At 52.1% G+C, this 24,847-nt stretch overlaps 1 protein-coding gene across 3 annotated transcripts in view; it reads right to left on the bottom strand.

Annotated features, from left to right (window-relative positions):
• The window catches only part of LOC138564481 (zinc finger protein 583-like), an 87,946-nt gene that overhangs the window by 24,797 nt on the left and 38,302 nt on the right, over window positions 1-24,847 (bottom strand). Inside the window, exons 5-8 of one of the 3 annotated variants that reach the window (XM_069642912.1) lie at window positions 19,243-19,356; window positions 7,180-7,290; window positions 2,538-2,627; window positions 1,230-1,340 (exon numbers count right to left, since the gene is read on the bottom strand). In XM_069642912.1, coding sequence (XP_069499013.1) covers window positions 1,230-1,340; window positions 2,538-2,627; window positions 7,180-7,290; window positions 19,243-19,356 — 426 coding nt within the window. The remainder of the gene's footprint in view (window positions 1-1,229; window positions 1,341-2,537; window positions 2,628-7,179; window positions 7,291-19,242; window positions 19,357-24,847) is intronic. The other 2 variants (XM_069642913.1, XM_069642915.1) reach the window with 2 other exon arrangements.

Here is a 24,847-nt window from a genome sequence, read left to right as displayed (position 1 = left end):
TGCCTTGGGTCAGAACTGTCACTGGGAGGCTCCATTTTGCCTTGGGTCAGAACCAGGATTCTGAATCAGCAAGTTAAGGCCTAACCAACAATAATAGAAAACTTCCCACCCACACAAAGCTAATCTGAAAAGGATAATTAAAGAGAAATAATGAGAAGGAAACTTGAATAAGGGAAGGAAACCTGACAAGTGGGACTTGTCAGGTATATTTCTCGGGTGTTAGTCTGTTTTCTCCCAGAGCAAGCTGTTGGTGTGAACGTGTTCATGTAGGGAACGGGTGGGGGGTAGAATTTACACGTATCCTACCTGGTATGATGGGGTAAAGATATTACAGGCGGGAGTGGGGAGGGTTACCACATCTTGACATCCGGCAGTGTCCCACTCCCAAGGACCTCTCACCCAAGTGATCCTCCCGCACTGGTCCACCCCCAGGAACTGGAACCAAAAGCAATGGCCGTGCCCTGGCCATCTGGATGACAGATCCCCAGGGATTAGCGAGTGAGACACCTTCTGGTTTCTCACACCAACCCACAGCCAGGATTCAGAAGCAGTGTGCGTATCCAAACCACAGCCAGGATTCAGAAGCAGTGTGCATATCCAAACCACAGCCAGGATTCAGAAGCAGTGTGCGTATCCCACCCAGCGGCAGGATTCAGAAGCAGTGTGCGCATCCCACCCAGCGGCAGGATTCAGAAGCAGTGTGCGCATCCCACTGTGAGGGATTCGACCATCCGCACTGGGAGTGTGTACTCGCCTGGGCTTTTTTAAAATTATTTTTTAGGGGATGGGAGATCAACCTCCAAAAATGTGTGGGGCTAATCCGCACACATTTTCTAATACTCGATGCACAACAGACACATGGGGCCAAGATTCAAAAGCACTGCGTGTGTCCCACCCACATCCAGGATTCAGAAGCATTGTTTGTGTCCTGCCTACAGCCAGGATTCAGAAGCATTGCGTGTATCGCACCCACAGCCAGGATTCAGAAACGCTGCGTGTGTCCCGCCTACAGCCAGGATTCAGAAGCATTGTGCGTGTCCTGCCTACAGCCAGGATTCAGAAGCATTGTGCTTTCCATGGTGCCAGCATGCAGGCAGTCGAAGAGGATTACTTTAGAACCAAGCTATAGTTTATTTCAGAAGATCATACACACTTTTCCAGATGTTCCATCTGTCTCTAGAAAATATTGTATTGATGGCATTGTAATCATTAAGTCTTTGTTTACACACCTGCGGGTGGATTAAAGCGCTCCTGTCCCGGATATTCCTGGCTGTCAATGGGATAGGTCTCTCCGTCTTCATTTATGCCGATGGATGCATCAGGTGTGGGAACATCAAGTCCTGTTATGAAAACACATTGAGGATTTTACACACACACACAATGTGCACTGTGTGTTTGCAGCGGTTAAAAACGTAGGGTAGAGGGAAATAAAAAGGGCTCAAAGCAATATACACAACTTATACGTACACCAAACAAAAAACTAGGGATGTCTATTAGTGTCGAAAGTTTGCAATATGGTGAATAGAACAAGCGTTCACGTACAATACAGAAGACAGTCTTTGCAATTGCAAGAGCAGTGACACACATTCTTTCATCTGTATCCTGCAACATGTATTCTGCAAACACGGATTCGATCTGGGTAGTTACTGAAAAGGACGCCCACCCTTTGCACTGCATGCAATATATGCAGTACATTGCTATACTCCCACTACGTCAAACCTACACAGAAGGCATCTTTTCACTTTAGGAGCCATCTGGCATTACATTTCGAATACTGAATCATCTGATTCAGCTTGCGATTCACGACTACTATCCAGCCTTGAGAAAGACCTAGGGCCTCATTACACGGTAGGTGGTAAGGATTTACCGGTACCGGTAAACCCTTACCGCCTTACCACGAGGTCCCTTTGCGGGACCCGACCTTAACGGCTGGTGTAGACCAGCCGTTAAAGTTGGGACCCGCAAAGTGACCTTGATGCTAATTACGGTACCGCAATTAGCACCTTCCCCATTCCCATTGAGCCCTATGGGGCAAAAATGGGAATGGGGAAGGGCCATGGTCGAAGGGGGAATTACCGCCCCGCCAACCTTGGAATGGGTTGGTAATTTCCCTTTTCTCCATGGTGGTACCGGTATGGTACCGGCGGCAACCATGGTGCTAATAGCACCATGGTTTACCGCAAACGTGTAATGAGGCCCCTAGTGTCGAAACACGTGTTGGCTGCAAATTCTGTGCTTGCGAGACTGACTGAGCCATCAATCAGTCTTTTCGGGAATAAACCATTTGGAATTGTATTGCCTCAAGCCTTCCCCATTCGTGCACATTTGTGTTATTTGAATCTAGAGTATTATCATTTTGAATACATTTGGAGTATGTGCAACAGCTAAACTACATCCCTTTTCCGCATTTTGCGTGCATTATATTTTCTTTTTGCATGCGGTCACTTCATTTACATTGAGTTTAGCACATTCTGACAAGCACATGTAAATTACTCTCTCTCGGCCCCTCTCCACCCCGCCCCCCATTTGTATCTTACCCAAGCCGACGAAGACGCTGCTTTTTGCTCTTTCTGTGCCAGGATAATCCCTTGTGTTTTCATCTAGGTTAGTATTAGGAAATGGAAATCCTGTTGGACAAATTAATTTCTTTTATTGCAAAACATTATTTCAGATGTAGTCAAAGAGCATGGGCGTGGTGCCTGGCGGGCATGGGAGGTGTACATGATTGGCGCACACACACATTCTCAACAGCAATTTCAGAAAGAACCATATAAAGTGGAAAACAGGCAGGAGGCTGCAGCTACAGGGGTCACCATGCTAATTAGGGAGCAGGGGAGCTCCTCTACCTTTGACTGGCCAGCCATGACACCTACCTTTCCCATGGAGATGATGTGAGAGTGGGGATTGGACTCCGAGCTATCCCCATCACGCATGCACAGTTCAGGCCACCTGGAGGAGTGGGGAGCTCACCAGACAGGACCTAATTGGCAACCTATGGGTGGTAGAAATAAAGTGCCCCAGAGGTATAGAGGGTCTGTAAACCCCCCCACCGTTCCCCCCAACCTTATCCTGTCATTAGAACTTGCTTGCAGACCCCAGCCTGGAATCAGGATAAAGCAGGATCCCACAATGACATCTCTGCTCTCTACTTCTGAAGGGATCCTTCAGTCTAAGAGTGAAGAATGTAGGAATCCAAACAGAAAATAAATGGAGAACTGAGGGAGCATGGAATCAAGTCGTTGCGTGTAAGACGCAAAGAGATTAAGGATGAGAATTAGGAACTGTGAGAAAAGGTTTCAAAGTAAAACAGCAAATAAATATGAAACACATTATATTACAAGGCTCCTGTGTGGCACCCACCTTTACAACATATTCACAAAGCCACTCTTTGACTGCATGGACAACCTACGCAGATGACGCACAGGTCCTCATACCCATCTCAGGAGACCATGACACTGACACTGCCACCCTCAATGCCATCTTCCGAGCCATACAAAATTTGATGGCGCAACACAGTCTTTGCTTGAACGATAAGACCGACCTGCTCATCATCAGTGCCCCACTCAGAATCACCAAACTCCATCCCCTCTTCAAATCATTCATCATAGATAGACACCCAATCAAAGGGCCTCATTACGAGGTTGGTGCTAGTCATGGCGCTGTTAGCGCCATGACAAGCAAAAATAACGGGACCGTGGCCATCCTCAATGGGGACTTACTGGTCCAGTCCGAACTTGGCAGGACCGGTAGGTCTCCATTGTAAAAGCCATTCCCCATTCCCATTTGAGCCCCCATAGGGCTCAAACGGGACGGGGGAAAGCGTCAATAACGGTACCACAAATTGCAGTACCGTTATTGACCCCCCGGTATCCCTTAACGGGTCCCATCCATAAAGCCTGGTAAAACCAGGCGTTAGGGGAGGGACCCGCTAAGGGACCTCAGAATAGGGTGCAAAGGGATTACCGGCACCGGTGTCATTACCGGTGCCCAGTATCCCTTTGCGCCCACCTCAGAATGAAGCCCAAAGTCTCTACTGAGGTAAAAACGCTTGCTTCCACCTAGACTCCTCACTTAACCTCAACAAATGAATAAATGCCACCACTTCAGCTACCGCATACACATGCAAACTCATCAGAGCTTGTAGAAAATTCCTCTCCCCGGATAGCTGCCTCACCCTGGCCACAGCACTAGTCCTCACGCACCTTGACTATTGCAACGCTCGCAATGCAGGGACAACGAGACAGAATATCAGGAAGCAGCAGGTCCTACAAAACAACGCCCTCAGGGCTGGGCTCAACGTGCCCAGAGCGGCACACATCTCAACCACTAGACACCAGCAACACTGGCTACCAGTACAGGAACGCATCATGTTCAAGGCATTCACACTCAGCCACAAATGTCTCCACCAGATGGCACCCGCCTACCTGGCCAACAGCTTCACGCTGACACAACGATCCAGACCCACCCGAGCAACCTATCAGCACCGCCCGCCACTCCCAGATTCAAGCTTAAAAAGTCTGGGTGTAGAAGCTTCCCCACGTTTGCCAGCAAACAATGAAACTCTCTGCCCCTTACACTCAGAGCCCAAGACTCCTTCTGGATCTTCAGGAAACAACTCAAAACGCACCTCTTCACTAATAGTTCAGCCCTCCACAACACTTCTCGTCTAGCTAGACACCACCTGTGCCCACATGTGTTTGGAAGTTCCTTTTGTTAATTGTCAGTCTCTGTCCAACTGTAAAGCCTCTCACTTACTGTCACTGGCCCTTATTACAACACCGGCGCTAAACCATGGCGCTATTAGCACCATGGTTGAAGCCGGTGTTGTAACGAGTCCGCCATGGTGAAATGGGGAAATACCGCCCCATTCTTCCCATTTTTGCCCCATAGGGCTCAATGGGAATGGGGAAGGCGGCAATTACGGTATCGTAATTGCCTGTGAGGTCCCTTTGCGGGTCCCTACTTTACCGGCTGGTCCAGACCAGCCGTTAAGGACGGGTCCCGCAAAGGGACCTCGTAGTAAGGCGCTAAGTGGTTAACGGCGCCACAGCCTTTTATGGCGCCGTTAACCACTTAGCGCCAGGGTCCTAATTAGGCCCACTGTCTTGTATTTCTTGTGGAACAACTGTAACCCGTTTTCTCACTTAAGAAAGCGCCCAGATGCCTCCGTGATCGGTGTGCTATATAAGCTTCAAAATAAATAAATGTATTATGTATACCATGGTGTCAACCAAGAAGAATCATTTAGTTTCAGTCCCATAGAAAGAGAACTTTGAGAAGAATACAACTGACAAATTGGCATAAAACTTTATAGAAATATAGACCAGACTGAACTGTTTTGTTAGAAAGTTGCATTCGCTTTCATCAGAAGAAGTGGACACTTTTTAGATGGAGTCCCAAAACCTTTGAAAAGCCCTTGGCTTGCAATATACGAAATTCTGCCACACTTACTCTGTGAACCACTTGACAGGTTTGTGCAAACTATTCACGAGGAGGGGGAGTAGACAGGGGGGGGTGGAGGGGGGCATGCTCCCCGAAAGCATGTTTTTGCAAATCTGATGTTAATCCATTCAACAGCTTGTTTAAAAAAATGCCAAAAAGTAAGTTCAAATAATGGGATATCTCAAAGTACATTCATATGATTAGGGATTCTGATAAAGTACCTTCAAATGATTAGGGATTCTTATAATGTACGTTCAAATGATTAGGGATATCTCAGTTTGGTCCGTGTAAATGCTTCCAGGGTGGTTGGTCTGAAAAGGCATTGTGACCTGAACCGAGGGGCCAATTGCACCCACAGAAAGGACATCATGAAAGAAGCTGAACGGTGAAACATCAAAATGTTGAAAAGGATGCCATGTTTGTTTGGAAACTTACCGGGAAGACCGTGGATAAAGCACGGACAGCATTTTAAAAGAGAACTGGAGTGTAGTTTTACACATAAGACCACCTAGGCGAGGGTGAGGATTGGCCAGAACGGGGTGGAATTTGTATTTAAAAGAGCAAAACACATCGGGCAGTTTTCCAAGGTGTTTGCCTACAAACCCATGATGGCGCCACGGACAGCACACCAAAATGTTTTATTAAAGAGAACATGTGTATTGTAGTTAGGCATTTTATATATTGAGAAGCCTAGCTAGGAAGCAAGAAAGCGTTGCACATCTCAGTGAGGACATGAGGTGCTTTCATCAGGATACTGTACAAAGAAAATGATGATCAAACTCAAGTTGGTTCTCGTCAAACCTGGACCGATGGAAGGCTGAGCTGCCCTTGCCGGCAGTGAAACCTGCAAATCACACACTGAATTCCGAAGCGGTCACTTAACCTGTCGAGCTATGTTACCGGATTATATCAGAATAGTATTACACAAAAGCACCCTCGGAAAGTGTGAGGGGTGATCAGAACGGGGTGGATTAGGGTTTGGTAATTGCACAAAAGCTCGCTTTTTTACGCTATCTCCGAAGCACTTACACCAGCTCATGGACTGTCACCAGTGTCCACGAACATTTTCTGTTTAAAATAATATCTTCTAGTAGAGGTTGTTGGGTGGCCAGGGTATGGTTGCAGTCCTATGAAGAGGTTACTGGCTCTGGTCGCCCTCAGTGTCAGGGCAAGGCCTCATGGCCACTTTACTGAGACTTGTTTGGGGTACTGGAGGCTAGTGGGTCAAGCTACAGGTCAGGCCCCTTTATCCTGGCTCAGAGGATGCTGTGGGCGTGGCCGATAGGACCCACTGCCACTTTACCTTATTTATTTAAAAGAATCTGAGTGTCAATGTAGACACCTACTCCACAGGCGCAGTGCAGCCTTCCCCTCTTTATTTCAAGCTATAAGGGGTAGCAAGGAGAGCGTTACACCTCCCCACTGGGGGAATACTACATAATCGCAGATAAAATTTACTTAAGAATTGTGAGGTGAATGCAGTGCCCGGGGTACCTCTCCCGTTTTACATTTTTATTGTCTCATGTTCTACCACGAAAGTCTAAAGTCTTTGTGCTGGGAACACGGTCACCGAGGTGAAGACAGGACGGTGCGCGCCTGTGAGGTCAGTCTCATGTACATTGGTCCCATGAGCTGGACTGGCTCTCTGCTGAGGGAGGGCAGGGACATAGAAGAGATACTCATTTAGGGGTGCTGCGCTCACATGACTCCATGAAAGCATTGCTCCAATTCACTCACCTGAGGGATGGTCGATGCGCTCTCTTCTCTCAGAGTCAAATCGGTCAATGGAATACAGCTCGCCTTCTCTTTTAATATTGAATTTTACAGCTGGTGCAATATCTTCCTGGCCTGTTAGATAAACATTCAAAGCAAATATAAGTGTCTGCACGGCAAACAAAAATCCGGTTTTATTTATCCATGAAAATAAAAAATAAAAGTTAAAATGAAGAACAATCTTTCTTCTATAATGAATTAACAGTTAATTTTGGCATTTTATGGCATGTCCACATCTGGGAAGGAAAGGAAGAGAAGGAACACAAGCATACAGGGCACCGAAGTGGTGAATAGATGCGGGGGGGGGAGGAGTGGTAATGACGATAAATTTCCAACTTCCTGTAGTGACTCATCCTTGTGGCATTTGGAAAATAAAAGATATGTAGGAATAATAACATTTTATTACAGGATTCCTCTCGCTTCTAATCGGGGTAATAATGGAGCATTAGAGCCTGGACCAGAGGGCTCAATTGTGCAGTAGGAAACTGTTAGCCAGGGGCCACGGTCACCGGTCACGATCCTGATGGTAAGGGCCACGATCCTGATGGTAAGGGCTCCAACAGAGGGGCTTCCTGTGACAGAGTGTGTCCTCATCCAGCTTGTGGAATCCAGGAGTTCCCCAGTGGTTAGAGCCTTCATTTCAAACTTTTATTGGCTCGAGAGTTGGAAACAGAGAGAAACACCAAAGAGAAGCATGGAATTAGAGCCTGCACTCCACACGGTTTCATTGTGTAAAAGGAGTAAGAGAGATAGGGGGTCATTATGAGTTGGGCGGCAAGGGATCCTGGGCACCGGTAAGGAGACCGGTGCCGGTAATCCCTTACTGCCCAATTCCGAGGTCCCTTAGCGGGAACCGCAAAGAGCGTGGTCTGACCACAAGTTCTTTACGGGTCCCGCTTAGGGACCAGGGCGCCAATAACAGCCTTGCCATTCGCGAGCCCATTCTTAGCGCATTCCCATTGAGCCCTATGGGGGCTCAAATGGGACTGGTCGGGTGAATGGGGACTTACCGTGACCACACAAGTGGGAATGTCCCGGTAAGTCCTCATTCACCCAGACCGGACCCGGGTTTGGAGGCAGCCATGGCGCAAATAGCGCCATGGCTACCTCCAAAGACGGAATGAGGGCCAAAGTCATGATTTATGCTCCAACAGCAGTTACGGGCCACACGTATGTTCTGAGAGCCTCGCTCTCCACTGTGGATTGATAATGGGAGTATTATCCCTGGAATCATGAAGGGCGCTCGACACTATATCCTAGACACTGTTCAAGAAACATGCTCGGCGCGACAGCCCTGAGACAGTACATTAAACTAAACTCCCGAAGGAGACCAGTGTTCCTATTCAATGTGTCGCTGAATGCGCTAGCGTGTCTTCCCGCCCCAGCACCTTTCTTGCTTCGCTGGCTGTAGGCCAGGTGCGCCCTCTCACTTGTACATAAAAACCTAGCACCCATGAAAAACCTAGGCCCAGGTACCGGGAATACTACATCTGTGTCCTGCATGTCAAACGACTAGGACCCGCCTTCTTTTCTAACATCCAATTTAAGAAACTGGCGCACTATCTTCATGAACCCCTAAAAAAACATATGCAACGAAACATATAAACAACAAATTGGGTTATGGCCATTTCCATAAATACATTGCTGCAGAATGAAGGAGCGTGTTCTGTGGTGGTCCACCACTACACCCAGCAGCTCTAGTACTGGAGACGCCGCCCACCATGGGCTGACGAATACATGAAGGAGCGCGTTCTGTTGGTGGTCACCACTACCACTACACCCAGCAGCTCTAGTACTGGAGACGCCGCCCACCATGGGCTGATGAATACATGAAGGAGCGCGTTCTGTTGGTGGTCCACCACTACACCCAGCAGCTCTAGTACTGGAGACGCCGCCCACCATGGGCTGATGAATACATGAAGGAGCGCGTTCTGTTGGTGGTCCACCACTACACCCAGCAGCTCTAGTACTGGAGACGCCGCCTCCCATGGGCTGAGGTATGCATGAAGGAGCGCGTTCTGTTGGTGATCCACCACTACACCCAGCAGCTCTAGTACTGGAGACGTCACCCACCATGGGCTGATGAATACATGAAGGAGCGCGTTCTGTTGGTGGTCCACCACTACACCCAGCAGCTCTAGTACTGGAGACGTCGCCCACCATGGGCTGAGGTATGCATGAAGGAGCGCGTTCTGTTGGTGGTCCACCACTACACCCAGCAGCTCTAGTACTGGAGACGTCGCCCACCATGGGCTGAGGTATGCATGAAGGAGCGCGTTCTGTTGGTGGTCCACCACTACCACTACACCCAGCAGCTCTAGTACTGGAGACGCCGCCCACCATGGGCTCATGTATACAGGAAGGAGCGCGTTCTGTTGGTGGTCCACCACTACCACTACACCCAGCAGCTCTAGTACTGGAGACACCACCCACCATGGACTGATGAATACATGAAGGAGCGCGTTCTGTTGGTGGTCCACCACTACACCCAGCAGCTCTAGTACTGGAGACGCCGCCTCCCATGGGCTGAGGTATGCATGAAGGAGCGCGTTCTGTTGGTGGTCCACCACTACACCCAGCAGCTCTAGTACTGGAGACGCCGCCTCCCATGGGCTGAGGTATGCATGAAGGAGCGCGTTCTGTTGGTGGTCCACCACTACACCCAGCAGCTCTAGTACTGGAGACGCCGCCTCCCATGGGCTGAGGTATGCATGAAGGAGCGCGTTCTGTTGGTGGTCCACCACTACACCCAGCAGCTCTAGTACTGGAGACGCCGCCTCCCATGGGCTGAGGTATGCATGAAGGAGTGTGTTCTGTTGGTGGTCCACCACTACACCCAGCAGCTCTAGTACTGGAGACGCTGCCCACCATGGGCTGAGGTATGCATGAAGGAGCGCGTTCTGTTGGTGGTCCACCACTACACCCAGCAGCTCTAGTACTGGAGACGCCGCCCACCATGGGCTGATGAATACATGAAGGAGCGCGTTCTGTTGGTGGTCCACCACTACACCCAGCAGCTCTAGTACTGGAGACGCCGCCTCCCATGGGCTGAGGTATGCATGAAGGAGCGCGTTCTGTTGGTGGTCCACCACTACACCCAGCAGCTCTAGTACTGGAGACGCTGCCCACCATGGGCTGAGGTATGCATGAAGGAGCGCGTTCTGTTGGTGGTCCACCACTACACCCAGCAGCTCTAGTACTGGAGACGCCGCCCACCATGGGCTGATGAATACATGAAGGAGCGCGTTCTGTTGGTGGTCCACCACTACACCCAGCAGCTCTAGTACTGGAGACGCCGCCTCCCATGGGCTGAGGTATGCATGAAGGAGCGCGTTCTGTTGGTGGTCCACCACTACACCCAGCAGCTCTAGTACTGGAGACGCCGCCTCCCATGGGCTGAGGTATGCATGAAGGAGCGCGTTCTGTTGGTGGTCCACCACTACACCCAGCAGCTCTAGTACTGGAGACGCCGCCTCCCATGGGCTGAGGTATGCATGAAGGAGCGCGTTCTGTTGGTGGTCCACCACTACACCCAGCAGCTCTAGTACTGGAGACGCCGCCTCCCATGGGCTGAGGTATGCATGAAGGAGTGTGTTCTGTTGGTGGTCCACCACTACACCCAGCAGCTCTAGTACTGGAGACGCTGCCCACCATGGGCTGAGGTATGCATGAAGGAGCGCGTTCTGTTGGTGGTCCACCACTACACCCAGCAGCTCTAGTACTGGAGACGCCGCCCACCATGGGCTGATGAATACATGAAGGAGCGCGTTCTGTTGGTGGTCCACCACTACACCCAGCAGCTCTAGTACTGGAGACGCCGCCTCCCATGGGCTGAGGTATGCATGAAGGAGCGCGTTCTGTTGGTGGTCCACCACTACACCCAGCAGCTCTAGTACTGGAGACGCTGCCCACCATGGGCTGAGGTATGCATGAAGGAGCGCGTTCTGTTGGTGGTCCACCACTACACCCAGCAGCTCTAGTACTGGAGACGCCGCCCACCATGGGCTGATGAATACATGAAGGAGTGCGTTCTGTTGGTGGTCCACCACTACACCCAGCAGCTCTAGTACTGGAGACGCCGCCTCCCATGGGCTGAGGTATGCATGAAGGAGCGCGTTCTGTTGGTGGTCCACCACTACACCCAGCAGCTCTAGTACTGGAGACGCTGCCCACCATGGGCTGAGGTATGCATGAAGGAGCGCGTTCTGTTGGTGGTCCACCACTACACCCAGCAGCTCTAGTACTGGAGACGCCGCCCACCATGGGCTGATGAATACATGAAGGAGCGCGTTCTGTTGGTGGTCCACCACTACACCCAGCAGCTCTAGTACTGGAGACGTCGCCCACCATGGGCTGAGGTATGCATGAAGGAGCGCGTTCTGTTGGTGGTCCACCACTTCACCCAGCAGCTCTAGTACTGGAGAGGCCGCCCACCATGGGCTGAGGTATGCATGAAGGAGCGCGTTCTGTTGGTGGTCCACCACTACACCCAGCAGCTCTAGTACTGGAGACGCCGCCCACCATGGGCTGATGAATACATGAAGGAGCGCGTTCTGTTGGTGGTCCACCACTACACCCAGCAGCTCTAGTACTGGAGACGCCGCCCACCATGGGCTCATGTATACATGAAGGAGCGTGCTCTGTTGGTGGTCCACCACTACACCCAGCAGCTCTAGTACTGGAGACGCCGCCCACCATGGGCTGATGAATACATGAAGGAGCGCGTTCTGTTGGTGGTCCACCACTACACCCAGCAGCTCTAGTACTGGAGACGCCGCCTCCCATGGGCTGAGGTATGCATGAAGGAGCGCGTTCTGTTGGTGGTCCACCACTACACCCAGCAGCTCTAGTACTGGAGACGCTGCCCACCATGGGCTGAGGTATGCATGAAGGAGCGCGTTCTGTTGGTGGTCCACCACTACACCCAGCAGCTCTAGTACTGGAGACGCCGCCCACCATGGGCTGATGAATACATGAAGGAGCGCGTTCTGTTGGTGGTCCACCACTACACCCAGCAGCTCTAGTACTGGAGACGCCGCCTCCCATGGGCTGAGGTATGCATGAAGGAGCGCGTTCTGTTGGTGGTCCACCACTACACCCAGCAGCTCTAGTACTGGAGACGCTGCCCACCATGGGCTGAGGTATGCATGAAGGAGCGCGTTCTGTTGGTGGTCCACCACTACACCCAGCAGCTCTAGTACTGGAGACGCCGCCCACCATGGGCTGATGAATACATGAAGGAGTGCGTTCTGTTGGTGGTCCACCACTACACCCAGCAGCTCTAGTACTGGAGACGCCGCCTCCCATGGGCTGAGGTATGCATGAAGGAGCGCGTTCTGTTGGTGGTCCACCACTACACCCAGCAGCTCTAGTACTGGAGACGCTGCCCACCATGGGCTGAGGTATGCATGAAGGAGCGCGTTCTGTTGGTGGTCCACCACTACACCCAGCAGCTCTAGTACTGGAGACGCCGCCCACCATGGGCTGATGAATACATGAAGGAGCGCGTTCTGTTGGTGGTCCACCACTACACCCAGCAGCTCTAGTACTGGAGACGTCGCCCACCATGGGCTGAGGTATGCATGAAGGAGCGCGTTCTGTTGGTGGTCCACCACTTCACCCAGCAGCTCTAGTACTGGAGAGGCCGCCCACCATGGGCTGAGGTATGCATGAAGGAGCGCGTTCTGTTGGTGGTCCACCACTACACCCAGCAGCTCTAGTACTGGAGACGCCGCCCACCATGGGCTGATGAATACATGAAGGAGCGCGTTCTGTTGGTGGTCCACCACTACACCCAGCAGCTCTAGTACTGGAGACGCCGCCCACCATGGGCTCATGTATACATGAAGGAGCGTGCTCTGTTGGTGGTCCACCACTACACCCAGCAGCTCTAGTACTGGAGACGCCGCCCACCATGGGCTGATGAATACATGAAGGAGCGCGTTCTGTTGGTGGTCCACCACTACACCCAGCAGCTCTAGTACTGGAGACGCCGCCTCCCATGGGCTGAGGTATGCATGAAGGAGCGCGTTCTGTTGGTGGTCCACCACTACACCCAGCAGCTCTAGTACTGGAGACGCTGCCCACCATGGGCTGAGGTATGCATGAAGGAGCGCGTTCTGTTGGTGGTCCACCACTACACCCAGCAGCTCTAGTACTGGAGACGCCGCCCACCATGGGCTGATGAATACATGAAGGAGCGCGTTCTGTTGGTGGTCCACCACTACACCCAGCAGCTCTAGTACTGGAGACGTCGCCCACCATGGGCTGAGGTATGCATGAAGGAGCGCGTTCTGTTGGTGGTCCACCACTACACCCAGCAGCTCTAGTACTGGAGACGCTGCCCACCATGGGCTGAGGTATGCATGAAGGAGCGCGTTCTGTTGGTGGTCCACCACTACACCCAGCAGCTCTAGTACTGGAGACGCCGCCCACCATGGGCTGATGAATACATGAAGGAGCGCGTTCTGTTGGTGGTCCACCACTACACCCAGCAGCTCTAGTACTGGAGACGTCGCCCACCATGGGCTGAGGTATGCATGAAGGAGCGCGTTCTGTTGGTGGTCCACCACTTCACCCAGCAGCTCTAGTACTGGAGAGGCCACCCACCATGGGCTCATGTATACATGAAGGAGCGTGCTCTGTTGGTGGTCCACCACTATACCCCGCAGCTCTTCTAATACCAGGGACGCGCCCACCATGGGCTGAGGTATGCATGAAGGAGCGCGTTCTGTTGGTGGTCCACCACTACACCCAGCAGCTCTAGTACTGGAGAGGCCGCCCACCATGGGCTCATGTATACAGGAAGTTGTGTGTTCTGTTGGTGGTCCACCACTACACCCAGCAGCTCTAGTACTGGAGACGCCGCCCACCATGGGCTGAGGTATGCATGAAGGAGCACGTTCTGTTGGTGGTCCACCACTACACCCAGCAGCTCTAGTACTGGAGACGCTGCCCACCATGGGCTCATGTATACAGGAAGGAGTGTGTTCTGTTGGTGGTCCACCACTACACCCAGCAGCTCTAGTACTGGAGACACCACCCACCATGGACTGATGTATGCATGAAGGAGCGCGTTCTGTTGGTGGTCCACCACTACCACTACACCCAGCAGCTCTAGTACTGGAGAGGCCACCCACCATGGACTGATGTATGCATGAAGGAGCGCGTTCTGTTGGTGGTCACCACTACCACTACACCCAGCAGCTCTAGTACTGGAGACGCCGCCCACCATGGGCTGATGAATACATGAAGGAGCGCGTTCTGTTGGTGGTCCACCACTACACCCAGCAGCTCTAGTACTGGAGACGCCGCCTCCCATGGGCTGAGGTATGCATGAAGGAGCGCGTTCTGTTGGTGGTCCACCACTACACCCAGCAGCTCTAGTACTGGAGACGCTGCCCACCATGGGCTGAGGTATGCATGAAGGAGCGCGTTCTGTTGGTGGTCCACCACTACACCCAGCAGCTCTAGTACTGGAGACGCCGCCCACCATGGGCTGATGAATACATGAAGGAGCGCGTTCTGTTGGTGGTCCACCACTACACCCAGCAGCTCTAGTACTGGAGACGTCGCCCACCATGGGCTGAGGTATGCATGAAGGAGCGTGTTCTGTTGGTGGTCCACCACTACACCCAGCAGCTCTAGTACTGGAGACGCTGCCCACCATGGGCTGAGGTATGCGTGAAGGAGCGCGTTCTGTTGGTGGTCCACCACTACACCCAGCAGCTCTAGTACTGGAGACGCCGCCCACCATGGGCTGATGAATACATGAAGGAGCGCGTTCTGTTGGTGGTCCACCACTACACCCAGCAGCTCTAGTACTGGAGACGTCGCCCACCATGGGCTGAGGTATGCATGAAGGAGCGCGTTCTGTTGGTGGTCCACCACTACACCCAGCAGCTCTAGTACTGGAGACGTCGCCCACCATGGGCTGAGGTATGCATGAAGGAGCGCGTTCTGTTGGTGGTCCACCACTTCACCCAGCAGCTCTAGTACTGGAGAGGCCACCCACCATGGGCTCATGTATACATGAAGGAGCGTGCTCTGTTGGTGGTCCACCACTACACCCAGCAGCTCTAGTACTGGAGACGCCGCCCACCATGGGCTGATGAATACATGAAGGAGCGCGTTCTGTTGGTGGTCCACCACTACACCCAGCAGCTCTAGTACTGGAGACGCCGCCTCCCATGGGCTGAGGTATGCATGAAGGAGCGCGTTCTGTTGGTGGTCCACCACTACACCCAGCAGCTCTAGTACTGGAGACGCTGCCCACCATGGGCTGAGGTATGCATGAAGGAGCGCGTTCTGTTGGTGGTCCACCACTACACCCAGCAGCTCTAGTACTGGAGACGCCGCCCACCATGGGCTGATGAATACATGAAGGAGCGCGTTCTGTTGGTGGTCCACCACTACACCCAGCAGCTCTAGTACTGGAGACGTCGCCCACCATGGGCTGAGGTATGCATGAAGGAGCGCGTTCTGTTGGTGGTCCACCACTTCACCCAGCAGCTCTAGTACTGGAGAGGCCACCCACCATGGGCTCATGTATACATGAAGGAGCGTGCTCTGTTGGTGGTCCACCACTATACCCCGCAGCTCTTCTAATACCAGGGACGCGCCCACCATGGGCTGAGGTATGCATGAAGGAGCGCGTTCTGTTGGTGGTCCACCACTACACCCAGCAGCTCTAGTACTGGAGAGGCCGCCCACCATGGGCTCATGTATACAGGAAGGAGTGTGTTCTGTTGGTGGTCCACCACTACACCCAGCAGCTCTAGTACTGGAGACGCCGCCCACCATGGGCTGAGGTATGCATGAAGGAGCGCGTTCTGTTGGTGGTCCACCACTACACCCAGCAGCTCTAGTACTGGAGACGCTGCCCACCATGGGCTCATGTATACAGGAAGGAGTGTGTTCTGTTGGTGGTCCACCACTACACCCAGCAGCTCTAGTACTGGAGACACCACCCACCATGGACTGATGTATGCATGAAGGAGCGCGTTCTGTTGGTGGTCCACCACTACCACTACACCCAGCAGCTCTAGTACTGGAGAGGCCACCCACCATGGACTGATGTATGCATGAAGGAGCGCGTTCTGTTGGTGGTCACCACTACCACTACACCCAGCAGCTCTAGTACTGGAGACGCCGCCCACCATGGGCTCATGTATGCATGAAGGAGCGCGTTCTGTTGGTGGTCCACCACTACACCCAGCAGCTCTAGTACTGGAGACGCCGCCTCCCATGGGCTGAGTTATGCATGAAGGAGCGCGTTCTGTTGGTGGTCCACCACTACACCCAGCAGCTCTAGTACTGGAGACGCTGCCCACCATGGGCTGAGGTATGCATGAAGGAGCGCGTTCTGTTGGTGGTCCACCACTACACCCAGCAGCTCTAGTACTGGAGACGCCGCCCACCATGGGCTGATGAATACATGAAGGAGCGCGTTCTGTTGGTGGTCCACCACTACACCCAGCAGCTCTAGTACTGGAGACGTCGCCCACCATGGGCTGAGGTATGCATGAAGGAGCGCGTTCTGTTGGTGGTCCACCACTTCACCCAGCAGCTCTAGTACTGGAGAGGCCACCCACCATGGGCTCATGTATACATGAAGGAGCGTGCTCTGTTGGTGGTCCACCACTATACCCCGCAGCTCTTCTAATACCAGGGACGCGCCCACCATGGGCTGAGGTATGCATGAAGGAGCGCGTTCTGTTGGTGGTCCACCACTACACCCAGCAGCTCTAGTACTGGAGACACCACCCACCATGGACTGATGTATGCATGAAGGAGCGCGTTCTGTTGGTGGTCCACCACTACCACTACACCCAGCAGCTCTAGTACTGGAGAGGCCACCCACCATGGACTGATGTATGCATGAAGGAGCGCGTTCTGTTGGTGGTCACCACTACCACTACACCCAGCAGCTCTAGTACTGGAGACGCCGCCCACCATGGGCTCATGTATGCATGAAGGAGCGCGTTCTGTTGGTGGTCCAGGAAGTGAGGGAGGTGCCCAAAACACCCTGTGCTTAGTCTCCAACGAGACAGAAAGGCACTCTTAGGCGATTGGTCAGCTGGCTGTGCAGCAAGGACAGCCACCCTGCTGGGTGACTGACAGCTGGGCTGGAATGAATGTGAGAGACCTGCATAAAATGCAAGGCTTTTTGGCTTGGAAGGCAGAGTCGACCACTGGACGAAGGAATCCAAAGAAGTACTTGAAGAAGACGTCTGCTGCAACTCCTGGACCATTGGTTTGCCCAGTGATGCTCTGCTGCTGTGCTGAAGCTCTGAATTTATTTCGAATAGAGAAGCCCTGTAAGGTCAACTACTCCCCTTGAGTTGGTGGGACCAATCAACTCCAAAGTCAGCCACCTGGACATCTTCTCGGAGCTGGTTGAAATTCCACTGCAGTTACTGCTGCAACCGAATAGCCAGGGAGAGGAACACCAGATTGTGCGCTTTGCTTTTAAGTTGACCAAGAGCTCCAGGAAGATCCTCCAGACTCCAAGGAAGCAGGACTGACTGAGCCTGAGCCACCGCAACAGAGTGTTGCAAACCAGATGCAAGGAAAGCCCATCTCAATAATCAATAGTCAGTTGTGTGGTTATTTGCTTAGACGCCAGGAGTTGAAACCGCGAAGTCCAATTGAATAGAAGTTGATCCTTTTTTGTCGCCGACCATCCTGTTGCAGTGCAGGAGTCCTCCAGAAGTCCTCCCTCTTGTCCCCACGACTGAGGCCCAAGAACACGATCTGCAGAGCTGCACAGGAACAGAAGCCAGCCAAAGCCCTTTTCTTCCAACCAAAGTACTGTACAGTCTAAGAGAACTTACCTATTGTCGTGTAACCTCCCTTGTTCTCTGCTGAGACCAGTCTTGATTGCTCTGTAGAGTAGCAAATAACTTCTTTACTGATCAAGCCTTAACAGCTTGTGGCCCTACTTTGATTTGTTCTTTTCTACAAATACTTCTAAAACATTGTGCAAGGCTTTTAACCTACCTCTGAGAAGTACTTCAGCTCACCTAGACTTTTGCCCAATTGACGTTGGCCTAGCTTGGCTCCCTGAATGACTTCTTCCCTCTGACATTGTGTTTGGTCTTCCTTCAAGGAAGGGGCTAACTAACTTTGCATTGGGGGTTCAAAAGTACTAACCTGCTTCAGAATAATTGTGCGATCTCTATAACACTTTTCTTTGACACCTTAAGAGTGTGTATTTTGGAGTGTATTTGTGTGTTACTGATATATTGCCCCTTCTGAAGAAGACTTATTCAAACTGACTGTTAAATTAATAATTGTTTAATCAAGAAACCGTGAGTATAAGTGTTTGTTTGGATACTTGTCACTGTGAATCTCTGTGTAACTCCCCTTCTACTCACATTGACCCCTCTTGAGATAAGCCCGGGTCCCTATTGCCAGGAGGACAAGGTTGTTGTAGTGCACCCAAAGGGTACTGCTCCAAATCTTGCCTAACACAGTCTTTCACGAGCTAGCCATACAGAGTCTTTCACGAGCTAGCCGCACAGAGTCCATCACGAGCTAGCCGCACAGCGTCCATCACGAGCTAGCCGCACAGCGTCCATCACGAGCTAGCCGCACAGCGTCCATCACGAGCTAGCCGTACAGCGTCCATCACGAGCTAGCCGTACAGCGTCCATCACGAGCTAGCCGTACAGCGTCCATCACGAGCTAGCCGTACAGCGTCCATCACGAGCTAGCCGTACAGCGTCCATCACGAGCTAGCCGTACAGCGTCCATCACGAGCTATCCACACAGTTCTTTCATGAGCATACAGTGCTTTCATTAACCAGCCATACTTATCACAGAGCAAGGATAGCTCAGGGGCAACATGTTTGTCCTGGAAGCAAGACAACACAGCGCAACACATGTTTGAATCCCGTTTGCGCGCTTAGATACCACTTGCTGGTATTAAGCACGTTATAAAAGAACAATTATAATCTAAAGTCTCAAGGGTCACTTGATTTTCAAGCAAAAATATATACGGCAACCAGAGGATGGGACCTTTACCTGGGTCTGGGCCGGTGCTCTCTTCTCCACCCTGAGCAACACAAGGAATGATTAACGCCGACTTTAAGTCTTCCTCCTTCCTGAGGACATCCCCAGGACTGGGAAATTGACCTACTAGGAAGCAAACACAAGCAGGTGCATTAGGATACGAAGTGATAGTTCCATGAACTGCAAAGTTAATCCATCGTTCTCTGGGGACTTGGTTATTAGGTCTCATGGACCTTAAGACGGGACAGACAGTGATCTCTTCAAGGGTAAATGGTCTGAACAGTAGAATGGAGTGAAAGGGACCTCTTAAATTGCCTGTTCTTAGCAGTGTGTCCTCACAAATAACAGGTTATTGGCCATGCAGGATATCCAGATCTGTTTAACGCACCATATACTTTCTTGGTTTAGCTTCAATTCATTTGCAATATTTGGTGCAATAAACTAAGTGTCAACTTGTGTTTAATTACCGTTTTTATTGCGCAAATGATGATGTGCCAATTACATTTAAAAGTGATTAAACTGCGGCTATTGCAATTCTCCAATTCAGACTTAAAGGCCATGAACACTATTCTGAAGAGCACATTTTGCCTACATTTGTGATCACCCAATAGTGGGACGTGTTACATTTTCTGTCTCACTTAAGTTGCAGTGAGTAATGTTTTACGAGGCAGAAAAAGCAAAAATCTATTTGGTCTTTAAAAAAATAATAAGGCCCCTCCCTAATAAGGAAGTGAGGCATATATGCTTTTGTGGGAGAATTAGGAGTGAAGCCATAGCCGGTGGGAGGGTAATAACATCCAAGTGATGGACTGGTGGTGCAATGGGCACAATTAAAACGCCACAGATTCATTCAGAGGTCATGAGTGAGGCAGCGGTGGAAGTTGTGACTTTGTGGAGTGGGACACGTGGTGGGCCCAGCCTTTTAAATATTGCTACTGCACCCCATCTTCCTTTACAGCTGGAGTCCCTCTTGCTGTGAATGTCTTAGTTCCTCCGGTTTTGACAGGTGTAGTAACTGCACACCTTGTATCCAGTAATTCCCCCCTCCCGTGCGAAGGCACATGCAGTGAGGGGCAGTTACAGTGCCAATTGTCCGTTGGGCTTTGCTAGGAGTGGTTGCTGTGCTGCCAAATGGGCACAGGCATGGTGTGGGAATACATGAACAGTTGCTGCACTTTGCTGGCATGCTTCCTTGCCTTGGTTCTAATGCTCGAAGCTCTTTTACGAGATGGCGACATATTTTCCATATACAGTATAGCCAATACAAGAGTTTCATCATATGTAACATTTGGTCTACAGTTGCCCATAGACGCCCAGAACAAACTCCACACCTGGTTGGCAATGTCTCTCGGAGAACTAAAACCTCTAGAATAGGGAGATACGTTCACCTCTGCTTGCACAGGAAGGTAATCAGGAACAGGGGAGTCCCTCCAAACCGCACAGACACTCACACATACCAATATGGTAATTATCTCCTTGTCACCAACACACAATAGAATGCAGCTTTACCCCTAGATCAATTTGGCCTAGCTGCACACATACGTATACACCCCCTTGAACACCTCAGTCTTAAGAACGCAACCAGCCCCCCACTCAAAAAAACTAAAATTGGCCTAACTGCGCACATTCTACTGATCACACACAACCACTGCACCGCATTTAACATTAGAATGCAGATGCACGCCAATTATACCGTCCTGGCTGCACACATAATGAGGTCACCCAAGCACTATTTGCTACCCTTCTCTCTCTCAACTGACCTGGACTATGGTTCCCAAGGCTGTTTATCCCACAGCGCTTTGAGATCATACCAATGGTAAAAGGCGCTAAACAAATGTCCAATAATGTAATATATACAAACAGAGCCATGTAAACACACGTTCCAATCTGTTTTCCATATCCTTACATGTAGGCAATGTAACCGGAAATTAAAGCTCTTAATAGGTCGGTCTTTCCCTCCCTCTCGCGACTTTGTAACAGTTGCTGCAGTGTAGCACAGATTAATTCATGTTCATGTGGTACAGCTCACCAAATTAGCAACCTAAGGGCACATTTTGGGAAGATCTTATATATGTTTGTTCCCACTTGTGAGGTTGGCATCATGGAAGGAGGCACAGACAAATGATTCAAGGTATAACAAAATGTTTTCAAAAAGGTCAGGCTGGAGTAAGGCCTAACTTGCTCTATACTAAGGTGGGATTTCCCCACCTAAAGAAACTAAGGTAAAGAAACTGAGCCAGAAAGTTCAACTGAAAAGTCTGTCTTTGTCCAAAACCTATGCTCGCCCGCACAACTGAAACAAAACAATGTTGGGATGTCAAACACAAACTAAACCGGGTTTCCAACAAAGTTATGAGCTACTTCCAGCTCAGGATTACTCTTCAGCTGCATTTCCCCAAATATCAATAAGGTCCATCTTTTATACAGGTCAGGATTCCCTTCCCCATGCTCAGTGCAGTTCCAGGGTGGCACGTCTCAGGATTCCCTTCCCCAAGTTCAGTGCAGTTCCAGGGTGGCACGTCTCAGGATTCCCTCCCCCAAGTTCAGTGCAGTTCCAGGGTGGCACGTCTCAGGATTCCCTCCCCCAAGTTCAGTGCAGTTCCAGGGTGGCACGTCTCAGGATTCCGTTCCCCAAGTTCAGTGCAGTTCCAGGGCGGCGCGTCTCAGGATTCCCTTCACCAAGTTCAGTGCAGTTCCAGGGCGGTGTGTCTCAGGATTCCCTTCCCCAAGTTCAGTGCAGTTCCAGGGCGGCACGTCTCAGGATTCCCTTCCCCAAGTTCAGTGCAGTTCCAGGGCGGCACGTCTCAGGATTCCCTTCCCCAAGTTCAGTGCAGCGCATCTCAGGATTCCCTTCCCCAAGTTCAGTGTAGTTCCAGGGCGGCACGTCTCAGGATTCCCCTTCCCCAAGTTCAGTGCAGTTCCAGGGCGGCGCGTCCCAGGATTCCTTTCCCCAAGTTCAGTGCAGTTCCAGGGCGGCGCGTCTCAGGATTCCCTTCCCCAAGTTCAGAGCAGTTCCAGGGCGGCACGTCTCAGGATTCCCTTCCCCAAGTTCAGTGCAGTTCCAGGGCGGCTCGTCTCAGGAATCCCTCCCCCAAGTTCAATGAAGTTCCAGGGCGGCGCGTCTCAGGATTCCCTTCACCAAGTTCAGTGCAGTTCCAGGGCGGCACGTCTCAGGATTCCCTTCCCCAAGTTCAGTGCAGTTCCAGGGCGGCTCGTCTCAGGAATCCCTCCCCCAAGTTCAGTGAAGTTCCAGGGCGGTTCGTCTCAGGATTCCCTTCCCCAAGTTCAGAGCAGTTCCAGGGCGGCACGTCTCAGGATTCCCTCCCCCAAGTTCAGTGAAGTTCCAGGGCGGTTTGTCTCAGGATTCCCTTCCCCAAGTTCAGAGCAGTTCCAGGGCGGTTCGTCTCAGGATTCCCTTCCCCAAGTTCAGAGCAGTTCCAGGGCGGCACGTCTCAGGATTCCCTCCCCCAAGTTCAGTGCAGTTCCAGGGTGGCACGTCTCAGGATTCCGTTCCCCAAGTTCAGTGCAGTTCCAGGGCGGCTCGTCTCAGGAATCCCTCCCCCCAAGTTCAGTGAAGTTCCAGGGCGGCGCGTCTCAGGATTCCCTTCACCAAGTTCAGTGCAGTTCCAGGGCGGTGTGTCTCAGGATTCCCTTCCCCAAGTTCAGTGCAGTTCCAGGGTGGCACGTCTCAGGATTCCCTTCCCCAAGTTCAGTGCAGCGCATCTTAGGATTCCCTTCCCAAGTTCAGTGTAGTTCCAGGGCGGCACGTCTCAGGATTCCCTTCCCCAAGTTCAGTGCAGTTCCAGGGCGGCGCGTCCCAGGATTCCTTTCCCCAAGTTCAGTGCAGTTCCAGGGCGGCGCGTCTCAGGATTCCCTTCCCCAAGTTCAGAGCAGTTCCAGGGCGGCACGTCTCAGGATTCCCTTCCCCAAGTTCAGTGCAGTTCCAGGGCGGCTCGTCTCAGGAATCCCTTCCCCAAGTTCAGTGAAGTTCCAGGGCGGCGCGTCTCAGGATTCCCTTCACCAAGTTCAGTGCAGTTCCGGGGCGGTGTGTCTCAGGATTCCCTTCCGCAAGTTCAGTGCAGTTCCAGGGCGGCACATCTCAGGATTCCCTTCCCCAAGTTCAGTGCAGTTCCAGGGCGGCACGTCTCAGGATTCCCTTCCCCAAGTTCAGTGCAGTTCCAGGGCGGCTCGTCTCAGGAATCCCTCCCCCAAGTTCAGTGAAGTTCCAGGGCGGTTCGTCTCAGGATTCCCTTCCCCAAGTTCAGAGCAGTTCCAGGGCGGCACGTCTCAGGATTCCCTCCCCCAAGTTCAGTGAAGTTCCAGGGCGGTTCGTCTCAGGATTCCCTTCCCCAAGTTCAGAGCAGTTCCAGGGCGGTTCGTCTCAGGATTCCCTTCCCCAAGTTCAGAGCAGTTCCAGGGCGGCACGTCTCAGGATTCCCTCCCCCAAGTTCAGTGCAGTTCCAGGGTGGCACGTCTCAGGATTCCGTTCCCCAAGTTCAGTGCAGTTCCAGGGCGGCTCGTCTCAGGAATCCCTCCCCCCAAGTTCAGTGAAGTTCCAGGGCGGCGCGTCTCAGGATTCCCTTCACCAAGTTCAGTGCAGTTCCAGGGCGGTGTGTCTCAGGATTCCCTTCCCCAAGTTCAGTGCAGTTCCAGGGTGGCACGTCTCAGGATTCCCTTCCCCAAGTTCAGTGCAGCGCATCTTAGGATTCCCTTCCCAAGTTCAGTGTAGTTCCAGGGCGGCACGTCTCAGGATTCCCTTCCCCAAGTTCAGTGCAGTTCCAGGGCGGCGCGTCCCAGGATTCCTTTCCCCAAGTTCAGTGCAGTTCCAGGGCGGCGCGTCTCAGGATTCCCTTCCCCAAGTTCAGAGCAGTTCCAGGGCGGCACGTCTCAGGATTCCCTTCCCCAAGTTCAGTGCAGTTCCAGGGCGGCTCGTCTCAGGAATCCCTTCCCCAAGTTCAGTGAAGTTCCAGGGCGGCGCGTCTCAGGATTCCCTTCACCAAGTTCAGTGCAGTTCCGGGGCGGTGTGTCTCAGGATTCCCTTCCGCAAGTTCAGTGCAGTTCCAGGGCGGCACATCTCAGGATTCCCTTCCACAAGTTCAGTGCAGTTCCAGGGCGGCACGTCTCAGGATTCCCTTCCCCAAGTTCAGTGCAGTTCCAGGGCGGTGTGTCTCAGGATTCCCTTCCCCAAGTTCAGTGCAGTTCCAGGGTGGCACGTCTCAGGATTCCCTTCCCCAAGTTCAGTGCAGCGCATCTTAGGATTCCCTTCCCAAGTTCAGTGTAGTTCCAGGGCGGCACGTCTCAGGATTCCCTTCCCCAAGTTCAGTGCAGTTCCACGGCGGCGCGTCCCAGGATTCCTTTCCCCAAGTTCAGTGCAGTTCCAGGGCGGCGCGTCTCAGGATTCCCTTCCCCAAGTTCAGAGCAGTTCCAGGGCGGCACGTCTCAGGATTCCCTTCCCCAAGTTCAGTGCAGTTCCAGGGCGGCTCGTCTCAGGAATCCCTTCCCCAAGTTCAGTGAAGTTCCAGGGCGGCGCGTCTCAGGATTCCCTTCACCAAGTTCAGTGCAGTTCCGGGGCGGTGTGTCTCAGGATTCCCTTCCGCAAGTTCAGTGCAGTTCCAGG

The sequence above is a fragment of the Ambystoma mexicanum genome, chromosome 1p (genome assembly GCF_040938575.1).
Source record: "Ambystoma mexicanum isolate Mex_15411 chromosome 1p, UKY_AmexF1_1, whole genome shotgun sequence".
Classification (NCBI taxonomy): domain Eukaryota; kingdom Metazoa; phylum Chordata; class Amphibia; order Caudata; family Ambystomatidae; genus Ambystoma; species Ambystoma mexicanum.
The sequence above is the reverse complement of the archived record's forward strand: the minus strand, read 5'-3'. Positions and strand labels throughout refer to the sequence as shown.